The following is a 22,960-nucleotide window of genomic DNA, read 5'->3' as shown; positions in this document are numbered from 1 at the left end:
GATTTCTCTATTTTCTAGGCTTCATTTGGGAACTTTGGTTTACAGCGCCCTATTTCTTATTAGGTAGCCTTTTCCTTTTTGTTTAAGCAGTTGTTGGTGTGGGATCTTCTTCTCTTTCTTCGGGGCACTGCATTATGGCTAGGGTTGTGGAAGAGTTTGTCGTTTTTCCTTTAGAGGTTGCTTCTCCTATTGGTGGAAAGCAAGGACGGATGTACCTTATAGGGTCTGGGGTCAAGTGCCCTCATTCCCATAAACATTTTGATATTTCCTTAATACTATGTGTTGTTTGTATTATTTGTCTTATAAAAAAAATATTTTCTTACTACTATATGTATTATTTGCCCCCATGACTTATTTATATGTATGTGTCTATGTATATTGCTCCCACGACTCAAATTAACTTTCTAAATCCGTCACTGGTGGAAAACATCTTTGAGAGGGGAAATCTTCTTCGTTCGAAACATTTTTGCTTCTCTACCTCGTGAGAGAGGGTGTCAAAAATATGTCAAAAGAGTCGCAACCCCGCCAAATGCTTCCAACCACATGTATGGATTTGGTTGTTGTTGGTGGTGGTGACTTAACTTCTGGTGAGAGAACCTGCCCTCGGTTCCTCCTACTTCGTTGGTTCTGGGGAATGCTCCTGATGGAGTTAAAAATGTGTGGCTTGTTGACAAATTTGTGGGCTTGACATCTGCGGTTGGAAAAGGAAATGAAAGGAAATTATCTAGATTCAAGTGATAATGGACTAATGTGAAAACATACAAATGTAATGTTCAATGCAGAGATATACCATAACAGTAACGACAGATAAGTGAGGTGAGGTAAAGGTTATCTGGAAGACCCACCATTCTGGCCCTCATAATCTTTTGACACATTGATTGATGTTCCTACATGATATGCTACTCATCGTTGGGAGACAAATATCCAGTTCTGACATTGTTGCCTCTGTACTTACACTGCCCTATAAGCATGTGCAGGTTGATCAAGCTGTTGTGTCTTAATTTCACACCTGTACTGTTCATGCAACATAATCAACAGATATACCTCTCGCGTTTTTCTTATGATTTTCTTGTTAACTGAATCATCCAAAAAATTACTAAAGATTCATATCACAATCATATAAAAGATTACTGCGCCACAATCATATACGTCCATAGTTTAATCATATACATAAGTTTAAATAATCATATACATAGTTAAAAGGCTTAAATATGTTGGGGGCCCCTATAAAATAGGGGTCCTTTGGTTTAAGCCCCTACAAAAAAATTTCATGGGAATAAGCCCCTAATGAGAAAATAATATATAGTGATAAGCCTCTGCCGTCAACTTCCGTTAAAAAATATATGAGTCAGCAAACGGAGCTGACATGGACCTTTGACACCTCATCAAGTGGGCCCACAAACTGCTGACGTGGAAATGAGAAGAGAAATATGAAAATGTCAAATGTGAGATTTGAACCCAAGACCTAAAGCATAATGGGCAACATCCTTCCCACTAGGCTACAAGCTGCATCATTAGTACAAGTGCAAAATTTAATATATATATCTTATTTAAACTGAAGCTGCTAATATTTCAACCAAAAATTTAAAAATGTCCTAAGCATGATTTGAACCCAAAACATAAAGGTTCATGGAGGAGGCTCTAACCACTAAGTCAACGCCTAATTTATGCATGTATTTTTAGCGCAAAACTAAATATATATTTAAAAACAAACTGATAATGCTAAATAAATTTGATGTGGTAGTTCTAAAAATTACATTTTTAGGCTCTTATACGCTCTTATATAATGTATCAATTTGAAACAAAATAAAATATTAAATGTAAATAGAAAAACATATTTACAAAACTTTAAAACGTAAGAAAGTTAAATCTTGCAAATTTATTAGAGTTCATATATTGACTTTTTTTAAGTACTAATGAGTATATATACTGAAAGAGCAAATAATAACTTTTTATGATACATAATATAATATAATATAATATATATATATATATATATATATATTGTTGTGCGCATGAATAACAAAATGAGCCAGTGGCTCAATTGTAAGGACTTTGAGTATGATCCTCCATGTATCAGTTTATGGTGTTCGAATCCAGATTAAGGACTTTGAGTATGATCTCACCAACCACATTATTTATACTTTTTATTTTCATAAAGTAATAAAGTAATTTGGATGAGAGAGAAATAATTAATATTTTAAGCTAAGAACTCAAAAAGCAAAACTCCTTATATAAGAACTGAGTTCTTATTTTGAAGAACTAAGGAGTCTATGTTAGCACCTCCAATGGTAAAGTTCTTAGTTCTTAGTTCTTAACTCCAAACTAAGAACTTTGCATTGGAGATGCTCTTACACACTTTTTGAGGTGAAAGAGGTGGAATTAGGAGAGAAATTAAATTAGAAGAAAAGAAAAAGGTAGAGAGAGAAAGTATAAGAAAATAGATGATAAGATGAGAGAAATATAAACAAAAATTTGTGGAAATTAGTTGAAATATGTGTTTAAAAAATTAGACGTGTATATATCATTTAAAAAATTAGACGTGTATATATCATTGTTGGAGAGGGGAAGGAAAACAGTGCGTGAACAGTTCAATTTCAGTTTTCCACCCACTTTAGGCGAGAAAACTCAAAAAGGGACCGATTAATTTTCAAAAGACCTGTATACCCAGAGTAATTCGATGGTGCCTGTCTGTACACTTCTTAATTTATTGTTTTTATGTATTGGTTTCGTAATTAACTTATTTACCTTAAATTTCAAAAATAATAATTATAATAATTAATAACAAAAAATTACACACATTTTTTATGCAGTTGTAAGTGAAAAACTAAAAATATAATATAAAATTTTATTAAGTTCTTTTACAAATATCATTTATTTTTGGATTACAAATGGAAGATGTTACAAATATATATCACTTAACATGCAAGTGGAATATAAATTATTTTTAAAGTATATTACATAAATTGGGTAAAGTAGTAATTATATTAACATAACTTTCACTTTTTCTTTCATTCTCATTTCTTTTTCTTTTCATCCAAACAACTTAAAAATCATTTTATTTTTCTCTTATAATCCTTCCTCTTGTATTCTTTCCTCTTATATTATTTCCTCTTATTTTCATCTCTACATCCAAACAGAGCATAAGAGCTTTAAAAACTCATAACTTTACTGGGTCAAACCCAAACGAAGCAATACATCAAGGGTGTTAAATTTCGCACCTCACCCAACCAATTTAACACCCCACTTTAATATAATAATTGTCCAAACTATCCCTAACATTAAGTGCATTAATCCGGGATTTGATTCTTGGAACCTGTTCTGAGTAACATTCCGGGAATTTAAAACCCGGAAGCTTCCGGGTTCTAATTTCCGAAATCTATTGTATGCTTTTTGGGTTTTAAAACTCGGAAAAACCATAATCCCAATTGAAAAAAGTTACGGATTCTAAGTCCCGGAACCTATTTTATGCCCGAAAACACCATAATCCAATTTCAAAAAGTGTTTCGATTTCTATTTTCCGGAACAACTTAAATCTCAGAAGAAAAAAAAATTAACAGCGTAAACGAAAAGAAAGAGAAGAGGAAGATGAAAAGGGAATGAAGAGTAAGAGAGAATGGAGAATGAGAGGGAATGAAGAGCTCAATAGAGAGGGAGTTTGAAGAAGATGGAGTGGTGGGAGGAAAAATGGTTGTTTGAAGAAGATGAAGAGTGAGGTGGGAAGTTAGAAGTGGAAAGGGATAGTTTTGACGAGGGGGTATTTTAGGGTATTAAATTTTGGAGTGGAGTGGGAAATTGGTTGCTTGGGTTGGGAAACTTAATCCCCCATACACCAGTAGCTAAGAAATTCTCGATCTCGAGTTCACAATTACACTACTTTCCTATTTTATTTATGTTCTAAATTAATTTTTCTATTTTAAATATTTTTTCTTAAAAAAACTAATATGTATTCAAATACTGATTAATTTAATATTTGGTCTATAGTCTTTAAAAAAAAATTGGTCTATGGTCTTCTTCAAACAAAGTTGGCAGGATGGATGATGGGCTAGCTCATCCAACCTACAATGCAAATTGGATGGACAAACCAAGTGTGAAACATTTTTGGAAATTGTTCTCTTCACACCTTTTCTATCTTATTTTTTGTAGAGAGATGAGAATACAAGAGAGAAATGAATATATGATAAGTAATATGATAGAAGTAGATAACGATAGGAAGAAAAACAGATTGAAAATGAGGTGTAAATAACAGAAGTCTGAACATATCTAAGTTGACAAAAAAAATTCTGGGAAAGGCCATGGCAAATTGAACAAAAAGAAAAAGAAAATATCATACCACCCCTCAATAGAATATTATTTTGATGATCTAATTATCCAAAGGGAAAGACTAAGTTTTGGCTGACACTCCTCTCATACCTCCACCTTATGAGAGAAAGGAAGAAAAGAAAAAATGAGAGATATGATAGGTAATGTGATAGAAAATTAAGAAATAGAAAGAAAAAAAGTTAGTGGAAATGAGATGGATGAAAAAGATGAGGTGAATGAATCAAAACTCGGTTGCTAATAGTTGGAGAAGAGAAGAAACGTTCTCAGCCTTTTCATCCACTTCGTATAGCCACAGTCCACATATCTCAACAGTAGTATCAAATCAAATATATAAGAAATGCACAGATCAGAGACAAGAAAAATATACTACAAAGGCATCAAGGTAAGTTTGTACAAAACGAGAACATAGTTAACACATTAGAGGATCAGAATATCTTCTAATTCAAGAGTTAAATTATAACATGACATTTTAGTTTACCTCTTTCAGTGATTCTTAATGATGACTAGAATTGAAAAAGTACAACAACATAACAATATCTTAAAAGGTTAAGACTAGATATTAAGCGAAAGGAAGGATCATCATGTTCACATCTCAGCTATATAACTAGTGAAGATATGTAGCTTGGTACTGATAGCCATTTCCAAAGTAGTTTCCATGATGAGTAGGAGAGATGTTATAGGTAGCCGTGCCAAAGAGAGGAGGAGGGCAATGATTGTCGGCGGGTGCTGGGTACATGTATGGTCGGTCATACACATATTGTGGCGGGTACCTGTCAGCAACTCTAGCATATGAACTTTTGTTATCAGAAGGAATGTTAGAGAAACGAGGAGCATATCCCACAATGCCATTAGCTCGGGGTCTCTTGGGCTGAGGCTTTGTTGCTTCAGTTTCCCTCTTTTTTTCAGCTTTGGCCTTCTCTAGTTGAGCCACTCGCTTCACGAGATGATCCACAGGATACTGCTCCTCAAGCTTATGTTCTTCAATGCACTTGATTACACCCTTCAGAGCAATCAGCTCTCGTTCATTGACCTCAATCTGAGACAACCAGACACAATAAATATAAAAACAGAAAGATACAGTAGATTACCAAAAAAGAATCAAACAAAAAATTTCATGCATGTTTGGAAACTCTTTTACAATTAATTCTAAAGACAGAATCAGATCTGGGGAGAAGCTTCTGTGAGTAGCTACGGAGTTTTGGAATTGATTAAAGAAAAGTCGACCCAAACATTCTATTCATTGAATTGAAGGCATCTTCAATCATATAAATAAGAAACTGATATCAGGGAATAGAAAGCCACCGTAAGGTTGAAGATGAACATTGTTCAAACATCCAGCAAGAAAATATTATAAATTGCTAGAATAATTTACTAAGCAAGCAATAGAATCTCAGACTTACATAAATTCAATGTTTGTATAGTCAAGTGGCATGTCAAAATACACCCACTTAAAACAAAATCATTGACTACCCTTAAGCTGCAGAGCAAACTAAAAGCTCTGAACACCTAAGAAATTAAAGAATCTTCAAGAGCTTTCTCAACAAGCACAGTCCTGAAGTCCTAAACATCAAATACTGAAGCTCTAGAATCAAGTTCACATAGACTAAACTAATACTTCCACTAGAGTCTTGCAACAAAGTGCTTTTCAACCTAAACTATGCAAACTGCTGCTCCATCGAATTAAGCACAATTTCCATCTATAATAGGAGGATCCCCATCATCTTTATCAATTTTTTTCCAAACTAACAAACAAGTGTAGGCTTTCCTTCTCATCAGTTTTACCTACAGGCAAACTACATTTTCAAGACAGTTCTCACTCTAATCAGAAACTATTTGTTTTATATGATAAGCTCCACAATTTTACATAGTATGGGTGCATTTAGGTAAAGATCTTAATTAAGCGCTTAAGCCAATGAGCACGTACCACAAGCACTTATTTGAGATGATTATGGAAATAAGTTCAAAAGAGCTTGTATGTAAGTATAACTGTATAAGTACTTATTCATAAGCTAATCAGATAAGCTTATCGAAATAAGCTGAAAATAACTTAAAGTTAGGTCGCAGGCTATTTTCATAAGCTTAACCATACACCTGCATAAGCTTTTATGCTATAAGATATGTTTAAATAAGCGCTACCAAACGCTCTTTATATGTTCTAGCAAAATAGCAATAAGGCGGTAAGCAATTATGACAAAGTGCAACAGAAGTCCTATGAACTCACTGTATCCTATTTGGTGAATTTCAAAATTGGACTTTTAACAGTTCATTTCTATTATCTGATCACGCTAGCCCAATTATGTGACATGTCCTCATTTATGTACAAAAGAAATGTAGGTATTGAAGTTAGAACTTAGAAGTGGTCACCCATTATGGGACAAAAATAAAGAGGATCAGAACCTAAAAGCAAAATAGGGAGACTAGCATAGTATCCCCAAATGCCTCTAAGCTTGTGAACAGTTCTGAATTTCCCTGAAATCTTACGAAACTTTTCCCTTAACAAAAAGATCAAATTTTGCCAAATGCATTCCAGATTATTCATATTCAGGGAAGTGTGGCTTTCACTCTTATCTTTCTGCCCTCACTGATAACATACATTGCTAATTTGCTATAGATGAAGCTGAAGAAACCTATACGTAAAATCAGAAATAGTCTGAACCACAAGTCCACAACCAGTAACACAGCACTCTGGCAGGAAAATCAAGTAATGTGCAAGTTTTATGAAAGTTCAAATTAATTTGACAAACCGGTCAATTCTCACCTATTCTACCAGCAGAACCTGACTGGTCCAAACTCCAAATAGCACCAATAAAATGCATACACGAGGGTAAGATCTTTTGTAGCTAATTCAAATAATGTTAACACATGATCTGACCACACAACTAGTCGCTACTACAGCAACCATTCATCCACAACTACTAAGCTCAATATTTAATGATGGCAAAAAGAATTCTAGGAAACCTTAATTAGAAGTGGACAGACGAACGAATATGACAATATTTCAGATCATTAGTTCAAATCATTAAACAAATACAATGGAGGAAATAATAACTTAATATAGCAGAGATTCAACAACACACCTGTGCAGTGGGGGATGAGTTAACACTTTTGACAGGAGAGGAAGCTTTTCTGGCGTCCTTCAAATAAGACTTCAGTAAGGAAACAGGACAAAACTGTTCTGTAAGATCAAATGAAAAGGCCAAGTTAACAGCATCAAGTTGCCGCCCACTGTTTACCAAAACCTCTATTACACCTGTACATCCAAAATGTAAAACGAATCATTAAGAAAACAGCTGCAATAGATTTGTCGCTTCATCCTATAATTGATAGAGATGCTAGAACAATGCATGAAACTTGCATGTTAAAAGTCATAAGGGGTGCTTTCAAGAAACTTTTTGGGTTCTCATTAAAAAGTCAAGCAATACTACTTTGTTATATGTTAGGATGCGAAAGCCAAAAAAATTCTACTCTAACCGTATAATAATAATAATAATAATAATAAACAGGTGCTATCATATTTGATAATGTCCATCATTGGTTTTCACACAGCATCTTAGCATATTGATGCATTCCATTCAATTGTCTTCAATAGTTCGAAGGAAAATTAAAGGGTCATCGACTAATCTCAATTCAGGCTTCCTTTAGCTGTTCCTTTCAATAATTTAACAAGAAACACCAAGCAGGACATCTATGAAGATTGGAAAAATACCAAAAATTAATAACCTAAAGTGGACTTGCAAAAAATATGTTCATAATATGGCAAGTTTTGGCAGGACCAGATACTTTCACGTCAACTTATATTAATCACAAAAAGAAAACTAAAGAAACAACTTTTTGTTATTGAAATAAAAAACTAAAGAAAAACTAAACATGAGGTAATTAGATGAAAAAGTTGTGAATAGAGTAAACAGAATAATAAAACCAACTTCATCTTTTCGTTGCATTAAATTTAGTTCAACATTCATTAAAAACTCAGATGGTTTTGATAAGGTTTTGATCCGTATTAAATATTATAAATGAAAAAACACACACCAGGCATCTTCTCTGTCAAACCAAGGCAACGGCATAAATCAGCAGTTTGGCGACGCCGAGACACCACTGGAATCAGCTTGGACAACTCTTGTTCATCAAAACCAGAGGCAATACCAAAACTGGCCAGAAGTTGCAAAAATGCATGAGCCTCCAATGAGTTCCCATGGCTAGCATCCATGTCAAGAGCATCCAATCTAGGTTTCCACTCTTCAGCAACTGACTTTGCCCTGTCTTTGATATCTTCTGAAATTACATTAGAAGCACAGTCTGAATTGTTCAGGAAATCACTTAGACATTCCATCAGCATAATGCAGGTTCGGCGAAGACCCAATAAATTAGCATCCTTTTTAATATCCTGACTTGACACTTCCATACAGTAAAATCCTTCCAATGAATCTAAAACTAGACGGGCAGCATTAGGAGCAGCTCGCAATGCATGTGGAATTTCATCCCTTACAGCAGCAAGGTTCTTACGGTTATCAGATATGAATTTGTGAAGTCCAGCAGCATTCATTTCTTTACATAGTTTTACCAACTCTGGATAAGACACCAACTCAACACTTCCATTTTCAGGAGAAAGTTTCACATCTTCCAAGTTACCTTCAGCCAAAAGGGACCCAGCATCCACTGGTGTCTCCTCTAAACCCTGTCTCCCTTGACCACCACTGGAGACAAAAGCCAAATCCTTTGATGAAACCTTCCGGTGCTTTTCTCGAGCATTTACAATAGCAAATGCAGCAGCATCCCTTTTCTCTTGAAGCCTCTGCAACGAGACCTGCTCCTTAGAAAACACAGCTGCTTCCCGCTTCTCCAACAGTTCACGAGATTTCCTTGTTTTGCTTTCGAATTCTTTTTCTTGGTCTTCCAATTCATGAAAGCGCCTCTTCAAGGATTTCTCAAGCCCATGAAAATGTTCCTCTAGTTCTTTCCATTTCAAGTTAAGAGTAACAGCTCGATAGCTTTCAAGCTCAGCAAATGCCTTTTGCAGCTGTTGTATCTTAGAAGTTGTAGAGTCCATCAGCGTAGCAACTGAATCTTTGTCTTCCATAGCAAAGAAGCTGACAAAGATAAAATGATGAAAAATATCAAATTTCAACTTATGAAGGCATGGACGATGTGCAGCAGTATGAACTATGAACTATACATTTATCAGGAATTACAAATACTTGTTTTTTGGACATGAGAAAAACCATCTTTGTGCTGTCCAAATGCAGCGAAAAAAATGATAGCAATTAACAGATAAAAGATTGCAATTGCAGACATCACTATTAAGATAAAGGTTGAGAGCAAAACCTACTGTGATTTTGCAATATTCTATTTGTAACTACCAGAAGTATGATGATACTTTCTGGTAGAGTTCAGTGATGATTGAGGTTTATATCTTTCTATTTTGGAGTGAAATCTACCAATCAGACAATGAACCAAAAGTTAGTGTGTGAAGTGCATTTCTCCGTATTTCCTTTGACATTAACGATGCAAAAGGAACGATTTATATTGCACACAAAATTCACAGAAAATAAAATAAGAGTCCAATTTCAACTGGTTAGCTTGATTAGTCACTTAAGCTTGCACCAAAACAACCAAAAATTGAAGTCTTTAAGCTTCAAAACAAAGACAAGAAGAATTGCTGAAGTTCTTACCAAAGAATATGTTCGGATCCAAACCTTTTGAGCCACAATAAAAATATCAAATTAATAAAATAACAGGAACAAAATCAGCACACCATTTCTACTCATCAATTATAACAATTTAAAGAAAAATATTACAACATAAAGGAAAAACTTTAAAAATTAGCAGAGTGATGAATTTTGAGCAGAAAATAAAAATAAAAATCACAAAGGTCCCTGCAGTGAAGTAACAAGAAGAGTAGATTTCAAGCAAAATGTCTACGAAATCTCTTCAATAGAAAATCACATGATGAACAACACAAGCAGATTCTCGTTCCACACGAGAAATCATAGCCGATCTAAACCGACAGCAAGAAAACAAAATCATAGCAAAAAAAAAATACTAAAAATGTAAATAAAAAAACTGAGGAAGAGAAAATAAGAGTTACCTGATTGATCCGGAAGAAAATATAGAAGAGGTTGAGGAAAAGAGGGAGAGAAAAAATCTCAATCCATTTTCTCAGTGCAACCCTCAGAGAGAGAGAGAGAGAGAGAGAGAACGGCGAGAAGAAGAGAAAGAAGGGAAAGTGTGTGGTGTTTGTTTAATTAGTCAAAAGAGAGACACAAAGCTGACTCTGTTTCTTCTCGAGTATAATTTTTTATGCTCAAATATGTTTTTGGTCCCTACAAATATAACAAATATGTTTTAGTACTTGAAAAATATTTTTGGACCAAAAACCAATATTTGTCATTTGGAGAGTTTCGTTTCCGCTTTGGCCTATACCGTTTACGGACAGTACCAACCATTACTGTGTTTTTACATGTGAGAAAGAAGCGTCTTTTTTTTTAAAAAAAGAAATATTTAATGAATGTGAGAAGAAGTGTCTTCGACAAAATTAAGATTACTGACATTCTTCTTGGGAGTTGTTACAGTGACATTACAAATTTAGAGACATGTACGTAGTGTTATCAGACTCGTACCGGTGATCGACTCGGTCGAGGTACTGGATCAATGAGTTAATGGTTCAACCACTGGGTCACTGGTTGAACCGTTTAACTCGGTCGATACTAAAAAAAATTAAAAAAAAATTCATAATACCATAATAAAATGTCACAAAATACCATACACACAAAAGCAATAAGGAATTTTTTACCACAACAAAATGTCACAACTCACAAATAACTGAAATAAGTTTTAAACATCATCAAACAACATCGATTTTACGCTTTAATCACAACAAAAAGCGTAGGAACAAGTTTAAAATAGAATAAACAACTAAGATCTTGTACATTATAAGCTAACAAATGATATATGCACATGAAACAACTTGTATATAATCCAGTTTCTCATTCAGGCTAGCTAAAAAGATTTTCAATTTTTCAATTTTTTACAACACCAAAGCTTGTTATTCATATTCTTTAATTTGTCCTAAAAGAAACGACAAGAAGACTTTGCAAAGAAATTATATACAGAACAACTTGACTCATTCTATATTAATAAGAGTAACTAACATTAATTAATAACTTCATATTAAAAACACACAAATAATTATTTTAACTTATTGTTAAATAACGTTTTTGAAACAATTGTTAAATAACGTTAAGAAATAGTTATTGTTAAATATATATATATATATATAAGTAATTATTATAATGGTTGGGTTGTGTTTTAGTTATTTTGTGTAATAACACTAACCTTTACTTTCGTTCAAAATAAAAACTAATGTTTACTTGTCAAAGATTTGTATAGTATTATTTTTGTTTATATAAATACAAAAATACAATTAATTGTAACTATTATAATAAAACACTTGTCTAGCCTAGTGGTAAGGTTCACAACATTGAATCTCTAGGGAGAGGGAATGGGTTCGAATCCAAGCTAGACACTTTTCCAAATTTTTTTCGCAACTAATAAATGCTAAGAAAAAAAAAGTGCTCTGTTAAAAAAAAAAGTCCGGTTCTAAGGAAAAAAAAAATGCAGGGAAAAAAAATGCCAGTTCTAAGAAAAAAAAATTCTCTGTTAAAAAAAAGGCCGGTTCAACCGAGACCGGCCGAGTCTCCGGTTTAATCATAAAAACCGGCCGAGTTGACCGGTTCACACCGGGCGGCTTGCATGGCCGATCCGATGCTCGGCTCGAACCGGTCTAGGGTCCGGTTCCCGGCTCAACAGGTCGAACCGGCCGGTTCGAGCCGAGTTTTATAACACTTCATGTATGCATTTTTATTTTTATTTTTAAAAGGATTGCAGGTAGTCTAATCAACGAACTATTTTTACAACATTTATTAGTTTTCTGTATCCATTATTATTTTTTTGAAAAAAACTTATTTTTAATTAAATAAACTGTCATTAATTAAATTAACTTTTAAAAATAGATGATACAATTTTTTGGGAACAAAAATAGATGATACTGTAATATAATTCTCTCTATCTCTATCCATATGTAAATAAATAAGAAACTATCCATATGCATCTATCTATATTCTGTAAAAAAAACTTACTTAACTGTGTATCTATATATATATATATAAAGGAGACTTGAGTTTAGTTGCACTCTTTTACATTGAATGCATTAAACATTTCTTAAGTATTAATAACTTAAATAATAAAATAAAAAACTAAATAAAATTTTCTAAGTCATAATCTATTCCACTACCTACTAAAACGTAGAAGTCATTTTAAACCTTTATATTAAAATTTTCCTTTATATTAAATAAATTAAATTAAAATATTAAAATTGAATAAAATTGCATAAGTTTTTAGCTATTCAACTACCTACTAAAATGTAAAACTCAATTTAAATTTTGTTATAAATACATAAAAAAAACTTTGTATTATATACATTAAAATAAAAAATGATCAATAAATTAATAGCATTAAGAGTCTTCTGGTGTTGGGTTGTCCATTGTGAGTGTACTTTGTTATAAATTACTCACTTGATTCGCGAAGGAAACGTCGTCGCAAATCATTTGGCCAAGCTTGGTTCAACGAATGTGAGTGTTTTTTGTGAGACCCAAGTTTTTAAGCTTAGAATAAATTAGTGAAATTTCTTATTCACGAATAAGTTCAATGTAACGTGAAGTAAGGAAACTGGATAAATGTTTATTGAATAGAATAAATGTATGGAGAAGATATTTCACGAGAAGGTTAAGGACAAGATTCGAATCGACGAAACTTATGACGCAAGTATTATTCGTTTACGCCTAGGACAAGAACCTTAGGAAACGATTAATTTAACCCTTGGAACACTATAGGAATAAATTCCAAAAATCTTTAGAGAAATATAAGAATTTCTCTTATTCCTTTCCACGACAAGTGTTTCGATATGAAACCCTGGGATGTACGAACGTCCGATTCCAATTCTCGGAGGTTTGCCGAAACTAAACCCCTGATAGTTCAAGAACCCTAAAATCAACCGACGATGAAGACTTTTTCTATTCGGAGCTTTAAACGGAGATTTCACACGCGTACACCTATTTCTGTCGATGTTTTGAATCTTTCTTCAGAACGAAGTTTTCTCATCCGACATCAACTGCAAAAAGTAGTTTTTCGGGTAAAATCGATTTACACCGACTTTGGATCGTTTGCTTTAATTCCAAGAAACCTGTTTTGAGTTCTAAAATTCTGTCGCCAGAACCTATCTTAGAATTCATGGACGAATGCGCAGGAAAAATCGGAATCGCGAAATTTTCATTTTTCCGCATTTTCCAAAACCTATAAATAGTAAGAAAATGAAAAATTTTCAAAACCCTTCACCCATTTCAACCCAAACCCGCGAGCACCATAGGAGGAGAAGGAAGAAAAAGTTTTTCGCCGTTCTTGCCCGATCGCTGCACCGTTCATTGTTACGCATAGACCTCGAGGTATAGATGATATTCCTTACTTCTGATCGTCAATTCTGTCGCTTTTCTCTATGTCTTTCTGTGCTCAAAGTTTTGAGCTTTTTGTAAAACTGTCCAAATAACTTGATTTCAGTGTCTAAACTTATTGCCTACATGCCCAAGAGCATGAATATCCGGTTGTTTTCTGCTGAATCTCGCCGAATTGCCGCCGAGTTTCAATTCTGCTCGAAAAACCCATTTTTGGCCAAAGCTTCGTCCTTTAGACTTAAAACTCTCGACTGAGCTTAGTGTCAGTATGATTAGTTGTTATAAATGTCGTTAGGAACACGCTCATCAAATTTATTTCTCAAAATTCCGACTTTGAGTTTTCGAGCTAAAAACACTTACCAAAATACCCCTGTGTTAGTTTTCGACCTGATAATTTTTCTGAGAGTTTCCCTGGCCTAGATATCGCCTAAGAATACCTAGTAATTAAATTAGATCGAAGAAAAAGTTCGGGAAACCCTATTTTGATAATGGCCGAAACTTATTTGCTATGGTACTGTGTCCAAAAATAATTTTTGGGTCTGTATGGCCTGAGCTATAGCGTAGCTCTCTCCGTTGTCGAAATTTTGGCTCTAGTTTCGTGTCATTCCGAGTTCTGTAGCTCGAGTTATGCACGTTTTAACGAATAAAGTGTTTTTGTACAAAACTTGAATCGAGTCAAAACTCATCCATTCGGGAAAAGCCTTTCCATTCATGCCTAAATAGGGTATTCTGAAGCTCCTTGAGCTTTGTCTAACGTTAGTTAGTATTGTTTCGAGTGTATCGACTTATTTTGATTGACTTTGCTTTGTTTGCTCTAAGGTTCGTTTGTGGAAACCTTAGACTTGACTGAGCAAGCTTGGGAGTGTGACTTACACTGTGATTCTGGAAGAACTAGAGGTAAGGGCAACTTACACTGCTAGCTAATGCTTTAGGCGTCGATAACTTCGACTTGCTTATTTATGTTTCTTTATCGCTTTGACTGGAGAAAATGTTTTGAGGCTTCTGCCGTGTGAAACTAATATGAGACGTGTGTCTCCGTTTTCTGAGAGGCTTCGGCCATTTACTGGTTTCCGTCTTACTGCTTCCTAGTGGATAGGACAGGGTTATGTTTTACCGCAATTACTTGATTCACATGCCATACTTGCTATGTGCTAAATGGTTAATCTTAGGCTATGTGAATACTTGTGCGCATTATATTGGAACATGCAATTATTATTGGAATATGCTGACCATATGGTGCAATTTATATCGTTTATTTATGGACTACCAAAATGTGAGGAATAACGGTTAGTTATGCCCCGTTGGTGGCGAATTCGTACAGGTTTATCTCGACAAGACGAGCTGAGGTTCAGACTCTTGTCTTCTTTTGTGGTTTCAAGACCTTCTCATGGGATTTTGGGGACATCGGGATCTTTTGAACTTATAGTTTTGGAAAGAAAATATTTTCATGAGAAATTCCATAATGCTTTAAACAACATTCAAAGTCTTTTAACTAAATGTTAAGGATCTCAAATGAACTTCTAGGATTTGGATATTAGTTTTGGAAAATGAGAAGTGTCGCCGAATCGAAGTTTTGGGGAAGCTCAAAAGTTTCTGAGTATGCTTATACTTTTCCGCTCGATGAGCAGTTTATTTATTTGACTATCTAAAGGATAAGTCAGGGAACTATAAGTTTCCAAGTACATTGTTACTCTTCGCTCGCTGAGCCATCGAATTAGATGAGTCGGATGACTCGAGAAGTTATCATGAGTGATTGCACTCTTTTTATAGTTATCTGCCTTTTTTCGCTGAATCGATATATACCTTCGGGTACAGTATATACCTTCGGGTACCGTATATACCTTCGGGTACAGTATATACCTTCGGGTACCGTATATGCCTTTGGGTACAGTATATGCCTTCGGGTAACTCGGGCATTCGATGGGGGTTATGATCGACCGTATGGTTAGGATCGACCTGTTGATGTCAGGCATAGCGGAGGGAAAAGTCGACCCACAGGGTTAGGACTGATCCGGCTATGTCAAGGCTGTAAGTGACACCCGAGGGTTATGGTCGACACAATGCCAGTGTTAGGACCGACTCGATCGTGCCCAACCTACTTCTTCCGGAACCTTTTGAAATTGACGTTGCATTGACATATCATGCACTCTAACTATATTGGTTGAGATTTTGATAATTTGATGTTGATAAACATCGTTATGTGTTTTGATGACTGAATTGTATTAGAGATTTGATAACATGCTATGTATAAACCTTAGGGTAGACAATGCAGAACTTATATGTATATATACAACATATATATATACCCCTTATACTTTACCTGTTGTCTTGTATTCTCTATACTATATTCCGTAAGTTGGCCCTTGCGCGTGCTACCTGTGTTTGGGGGGCTATGTATGCCCTTTTTGTCAGATGCCGTTGACGGATTGTTTCGTGATGCTTCGTCGTTCGGGGAAGACCCGGAGCGAAATTACTACTACTGAGCCTTCGACATGGACCCGGACTTCATGCAGGATCGGATGAGGGTCGATGTTAGGGGTGTAGTATATCTGGTTTCGTTGTCATAGCTCTGATTTTCATTTCTTATTTTGGGGCAGGGTAGGTAGGTCCCCAACTATTAGCTTTTTGTGTGATTCCCTTCCATGAGGATCACAGGGAGTTTGTCGGACGTAGGAAGTCTTTTGGAGGCCGTTTTGGGCTGACTTACTTTCTTGGAGGACTGTATTTATAAAACTTATGACTCTAACTATGGGTCGCACTTGTTTGCCGTTGGGCAATACTTTTAGTTACTTGATGTTACTTTCTGTCACTTGAGGACACTCGTGACGATGATTTTGGTTGCAGCAAGGGCTGTGCTTTTATTGTATATCAGTCGTAGTTAATCACGATTGGGTTGAGTCTTTATTTCGACAAGTCTTTTTATTTAAACAAAACAAAAAAAATACCTGCTTTTCCGCTTTGTTTGATTTTTGGTTACTAAAGTGATGCCACCGAAATCGGGGTGTTACATTGTGGTATCAGAGCTTGTCGAGTCTTTCAGGAGTCTTTGGGGAATAGGCCTTCTGTGCTAGGTTGTGTGACTCTGCGAAGAGTGAAAATTGATTGTCTGCCGAGCGATTTTCGCTTTAATTGATTGAAGTTGCTACCTGATCATATTGTATAGCTATGCATAATACTATCTTATGATTGGTACTGACTGTTTGCTAAACGAATACAGATCATGGTGAACGCGAACCAACTCGCTGAGATGGTGGCCACTTTGGTCCAAGCAATGATTGTACAAACGAATGACAATGCATATAGGCGTGCTGCTGAGGATGCACGCGAGCTACACCGACGTCAGAGAGAAGCAGCCCTGGACCAGAACAGGGGACTGAATGATTTTAGAAGGCAGGATCCACCCAAGTTCACGGGTGGGACAGACCGGGACAATGCAGATCTATGGATCCAAAAGATTGAGAAGATTTTCGAAGTATTGCAGACTGTTGAGGGGGCCAACGTGGGCCTGGCAACTTATCTGCTGCTGGGCGATGCTGAGTACTGGTGGAGGGGTACCAGAGGAATTATGGAAGCTAACAACGAAGAGGTGAATTGGAACTCTTTCCGTGCTGCATTTCTAGAGAAGTACTTTCCAACTAGCGCTCGAGACGAGCGGGAGGCACAATTTCTGACCCTTTGTCAAGGGAGCATGACCATACCTGAGTATGCTTCCAAACTAGAATCACTGGCTAAGCACTTCCAGTTTTTCAACAACCATGTTGATGAACGCTACATGTGTAAGCGGTTTCTGAATGGGCTGAGAGCAGACATCGAAGATTTAGTGAGGCCGTTGGGGATTATGCGATTTCAAGCTTTGGTTGAGAAGGCTACAGAGGTGGAGTTGATGAAAAATAGAAGGATGAATAGAACAGGAACTGGGGGACCGCTGAGGTCGAGCTCCCAAGACAACCTGGGAAAAGGAAAGTTTCAGATAAAGAAGCCTTATCAGCGCCCTATGGGGGAAGGTTTTACCCTAGGACAGTACAAACCGATGACCATTGCTACTGGAGGTGCAGGGAATCAAACCGGCAACAAGGGTGTGACATGTTTCAAGTGTGGGAAGACTGGACATTTTGCTGACAAGTGCTCAGCGACTGGACCAAGATGCTTTAATTGCAACCGAGTGGGGCATCTAGCCGTGGACTATAAGGCGCCCAAGAGGGAGCCATCCGTTAACACTGCAAGGGGAAAGCGCCTTGCTGCTAGAGGAAGGGTTTATATCATGGACGGTGAAGGAGCTGAGGGGTTAACTAGAGGAGAGCGCAAGAACGATGGTAACCTTCTAACTATTCTTTCTCATTCTAGGACAACATGCTCTTCATTACTCTCGTAGAATGTGCAACACGCCTAACTTGCTTTTACTGTCTGAGTTTTTGACCTTATAGTTATTACACCTAATAAGACTTTATTTGACTGTTGCTCGTGTTTAAACTATAGAGGTACACGAGGTTTAGAATGACACACTAAGCCTAGAAAAGTAGTCTTGCACCGATGCGTTTATAAGGAAGCTAGAAGTTAAAGAGTGAATCTTAGAGAGATTCCTTATGGGTTGTATACGTGTTATGTTGAGGGTGTGTAGTTCCGTAGCGGAATCATTTAAGGATTTAATATCAGGATATTTGTGACTACTGGATGACAGGAACTCATTGACTGTTCCAGTGGGTTTTTATAAATTTCCACCTTCGATGTATTAGGCCTGATCAACTTAATATTGAGGGGGTGATATTCGGAATCACAGCTGGCTATGGACTTTTATAGAAGGATTGATAAGATTAACTTGATTGGATCGAAGATTAGTCGAGTTTGGGAGGAAAAGTTCGCATTAAGTATTAGTTTTCTTGCGAAGGAGATATAGTTTTAAGAAATGGATGTTCATTTAAGAAGTATTGAAGAATTAAATGACATTAGAGGTCCAAACTTGGCGAAGGTTTAGGTTTTAAGTCTATGAATTCTTGTCTAAAGTGCGTAGGACTCGAAGTTTGTCAGAATTTGATTGAGAGATTAAGAAGTTGATTGACGAGATGGTGATCAAGTTACAAAAAGGAAAGTGTTAGTATCAAGATGAATACTGGAGGTATCATATTTGGACGAGTTTCTTAGAGTCTAAGAGTGAATGGAACTTTGTTATGGATTTCGATTATGCATGCTAGGGTTAGTAAGTGAATTTTTACTAAGTTGAATGAGAATCCTAGGGGTAAGATTGACCTTGTGAGTTAAAGATCACGTATGAATAAGAGATTTAGCGGTGTTAGCGGTTACGATAGCAGTTAAATCTCAGAAGGTTGAAGGATCAGATGATGAAATGACTAGTAAAGTCCCTTGAGGTATAGTTATGATTTGATCTTCTAGGGGACGGGTCTCGATTTGTGCGAAGTGTTAGAAATTTCAGTAAGTGTAAATTGGTTTGAGTGAGGAGAGTTTTGAAAAAGGAGATGACAATAATGGATTGCTAGATATTAAGATGATGATTAGCTTATGAATTGTTAATGAATTGATGTTAAAGGGAATAAGTCTAGTGATGCACAAGGTATTAAGACTCAAGTCGAGTTTTAATTTGAATCGTGACTAAGTGGAAAATTGATTTCATGGTGCGAATGAGGATAGTTACGAAGTTAGAGGTAATGATTAATGGACTAGTGGATTCCAAGGGATAGTTTGTCTAGGAGTTTTGAAAGATCGAGTTGAGTTTTGGATCATGGATGAAGATCACGAGGACAAGTTGAGCATTCACTTCGGAACGGTAGAGATGTACCGAGTTTAAGCGGAATTTCGGATGAACGAAAGTAAATGAGCAAGTGGTTAAGGCCGTGCGATTGCACGGAGTGCCAACCAATATTATTTCCAATGGACCCGACACAAGTGGTCGAGCCGGACAACATAGAGCTGAAAGATAAGCTGTTTTTTGAGATGCTGCCAGTCAACATTGGGGATAAAAGAATGAAACAGTAGAGAGGAAAAGAGATTGTGTTGGTGAAAGTCATTTGGAACAAGGACACAGGCGATGCTACATGGGAGCTTAAGGAAAAGATCAAGGAAATATATCTGGAGCTTTTTACTGAACCGTAAGTTTCGAGGTCGAAACTTTCTTTTTGGAGGGTAGTAATGTGAGACCCGAGTTTTTAAGCTTAGAATAAATTAGTGAAATTTCTTATTCACGAATAAGTTCGATGTAACGTGAAGTAAGGAAACTGGATAAACGTTTATTGAATGGAATAAATGTATGGAGAAGATATTTCACGAGAAGGTTAAGGACAAGATTCGAATCGACGAAACTTATGCCGCAAGTATTATTCGTTTACGCCTAGGACAAGAACCTTAGGAAACGATTAATTTAACCCTTGGAACACTATAGGAATAAATTCCAAAAATCTTCAGAGAAATATAAGAATTTCTCTTATTCCTTTCCACGACAAGTGTTTCGATACGAAACCCTGGGATGTACGAACGTTCGATTCCAATTCTCGGAGGTTTGCCGAAACTAAACCCCTGATAGTTCAAGAACCCTAAAATCAACCGACGATGAAGACTTTTTCTATTCGGAGCTTTAAACGGAGATTTCACACGCGTAACCTATTTCTGTCGATGTTTTGAATCTTTCTTTAGAACGAATTTTTCTCATCCGACATCAACTGCAAAAAGTAGTTTTTCGAGTAAAATCGATTTACACCGACTTTGGATCGTTTGCTTTAATTCCAAGAAACCTGTTTTGAGTTCTGGAATTCTGTCGCCAGAACCTACCTTAGAATTCACGGAGGAATACGCAGGAAAAATCGGAATCGCGAAATGTTCATTTTTCCGCATTTTCCAAAACCTATAAATTGTAAGAAAATGAAAAATTTTCAAAACCCTTCACCCATTTCAACCCAAACCCGCGAGCACCATAGGAGGAGGAGGAAGAAAAAGTTTTTTGCCGTTCTTGCCCGATCGCTGCACCGTTCGTTGCTACGCGTAAACCTCGAGGTATAGATGCTATTCCTTACTTCTGATCGTCAATTCTGTCGTTTTTCTCTATGTCTTTCTGTGCTCAAAGTTTTGAGATTTTTGTTAAACTGTCCAAATAACTTGATTTCAGTGTCTAAACTTATTGCCTACATGCCCAAGAGCATGAATATCCGGTTGTTTTCTGCTGAATCTCGCCGAATTGCCGCCGAGTTTCAATTCTGCTCGAAAAACCCATTTTTGGCCAAAGCTTCGTCCTTTAGACTTAAAACTCTCGACTGAGCTTAGTGTCAGTAGGATTAGTTGTTATAAATGTCGTTAGGAACACGCTCATCAAATTTATTTCTCAAAATTCCGACTTTGAGTTTTCGAGCTAAAGACACTTACCAAAATACCCCTGTGTTAGTTTTCGACCTGATAATTTTTCTGAGAGTTTCCCTGGCCTAGATATCGCCTAAGAATACCTAGGAATTAAATTAGATCGAAGAAAAAGTTCGGGAAACCCTATTTTGATAATGGCCGAAACTTATTTGCTATGGTACTGTGTCCAAAAATAATTTTTGGGTCTGTATGGCCTGAGCTATAGCGTAGCTCTCTCCGTTGTCGAAATTTTGGCTCTAGTTTCGTGTCATTCCGAGTTCTGTAGCTCGAGTTATGCACGTTTTAACGAATAAAGTGTTTTTGTACAAAACTTGAATCGAGTCAAAACTCATCCATTCGGGAAAAGCCTTTCCATTCATGCCTAAATAGGGTACTCTGAAGCTCCTTGAGCTTTGTCTAACGTTAGTTAGTATTGTTTCGAGTGTATCGACTTATTTTGATTGACTTTGCTTTGTTTGCTCTAAGGTTCGTTTGTGGAAACCTTAGACTTGACTGAGCAAGCTTGGGAGTGTGACTTACACTGTGATTCTGGAAGAACTAGAGGTAAGGGCAACTTACACTGCTAGCTAATGCTTTAGGCGTCGATAACTTCGACTTGCTTATTTATGTTTCTTTATCGCTTTGACTGGAGAAAATGTTCTGAGGCTTCGGCCGTGTGAAACTAATATGAGACGTGTGTCTCCGTTTTCTGAGAGGCTTCGGCCGTTTACTGGTTTCCGTCTTACTGCTTCCTAGTGGATAGGACAGGGTTATGTTTTACCGCAATTACTTGATTCACATGCCATACTTGCTATGTGTTAAATGGTTAATCTTAGGCTATGTGAATACTTGTGCGTATTATATTGGAACATGCAATTATTATTGGAATATGCTGACCATATGGTGCAATTTATATCGTTTATTTATGGACTACCAAAATGTGAGGAATAACGGTCAGTTATGCCCCGTTGGTGGCGAATTCGTACGAGTTTATCTCGACAAGACGAGCTGAGGTTCAGACTCTTGTCTTCTTTTGTGGTTTCAAGACCTTCTCATGGGATTTTGGGGACATCGGGATCTTTTGAACTTATAGTTTTGGAAAGAAAATATTTTCATGAGAAATTCCATAATGCTTTAAACAACATTCAAAGTCTTTTAACTAAATGTTAAGGATCTCAAATGAACTTCTAGGATTTGGATATTAGTTTTGGAAAATGAGAAGTGTCGCCGAATCGAAGTTTTGGGGAAGCTCAAAAGTTTCTGAGTATGCTTATACTTTTCAGCTCGATGTGCAGTTTATTTATTTGACTATCTAAAGGATAAGTCAGGGAACTATAACTTTCCAAGTACATTGTTACTCTTCGCTCGCTGAGCAGTTTTGTCCATCGAATTAGATGAGTCGGATGACTCGAGAAGTTATCATGAGTGATTGCACTCTTTTTATAGTTATCTGCCTTTTTTCGCAGAATCGATATATACCTTCGGGTACAGTATATACCTTCGGGTACAGTTTATACCTTCGGGTACAGTATATGCCTTCGGGTACAGTATATGCCTTCGGGTACAGTATATGCCTTCGGGTAACTCGGGCATTCGATGGGGGTTATGATCGACCGTATGTTTAGGATCGACCTGTTGATGTCAGGCATAGCGGAGGGAAAAGTCGACCCACAGGGTTAGGACTGATCCGACTATGTCAAGGTTGTTAGTGACACCCGAGGGTTATGGTCGACACAATGCCAGTGTTAGGACCGACTCGATCGTGCCCAGCCTACTTCTTCCGGAACCTTTTGAAA

The 22,960-nt window shown here is 36.4% G+C and overlaps 1 protein-coding gene across 1 annotated transcript; it reads right to left on the bottom strand.

The window, feature by feature from the left end:
• Positions 1-4,672: 4,672 nt before the first annotated feature.
• Positions 4,673-10,571, bottom strand: LOC130743171 (FRIGIDA-like protein 3). The gene is made up of 4 exons (XM_057595302.1): positions 10,409-10,571; positions 8,353-9,410; positions 7,401-7,573; positions 4,673-5,359 (listed from the first exon to the last, which is right to left on the bottom strand). The coding sequence occupies exons 2-4, from the start codon at positions 9,398-9,400 to the stop codon at positions 4,928-4,930; spliced, it is 1,653 nt and encodes a 550-aa protein (XP_057451285.1). The 5' UTR covers positions 9,401-9,410; positions 10,409-10,571; the 3' UTR covers positions 4,673-4,927.
• Positions 10,572-22,960: the final 12,389 nt, after the last annotated feature.

The sequence above is a fragment of the Lotus japonicus genome, chromosome 3, assembly GCF_012489685.1.
Source record: "Lotus japonicus ecotype B-129 chromosome 3, LjGifu_v1.2".
Taxonomy (NCBI): Eukaryota; Viridiplantae; Streptophyta; class Magnoliopsida; order Fabales; family Fabaceae; genus Lotus; species Lotus japonicus.
The sequence above is the reverse complement of the archived record's forward strand: the minus strand, read 5'-3'. Positions and strand labels throughout refer to the sequence as shown.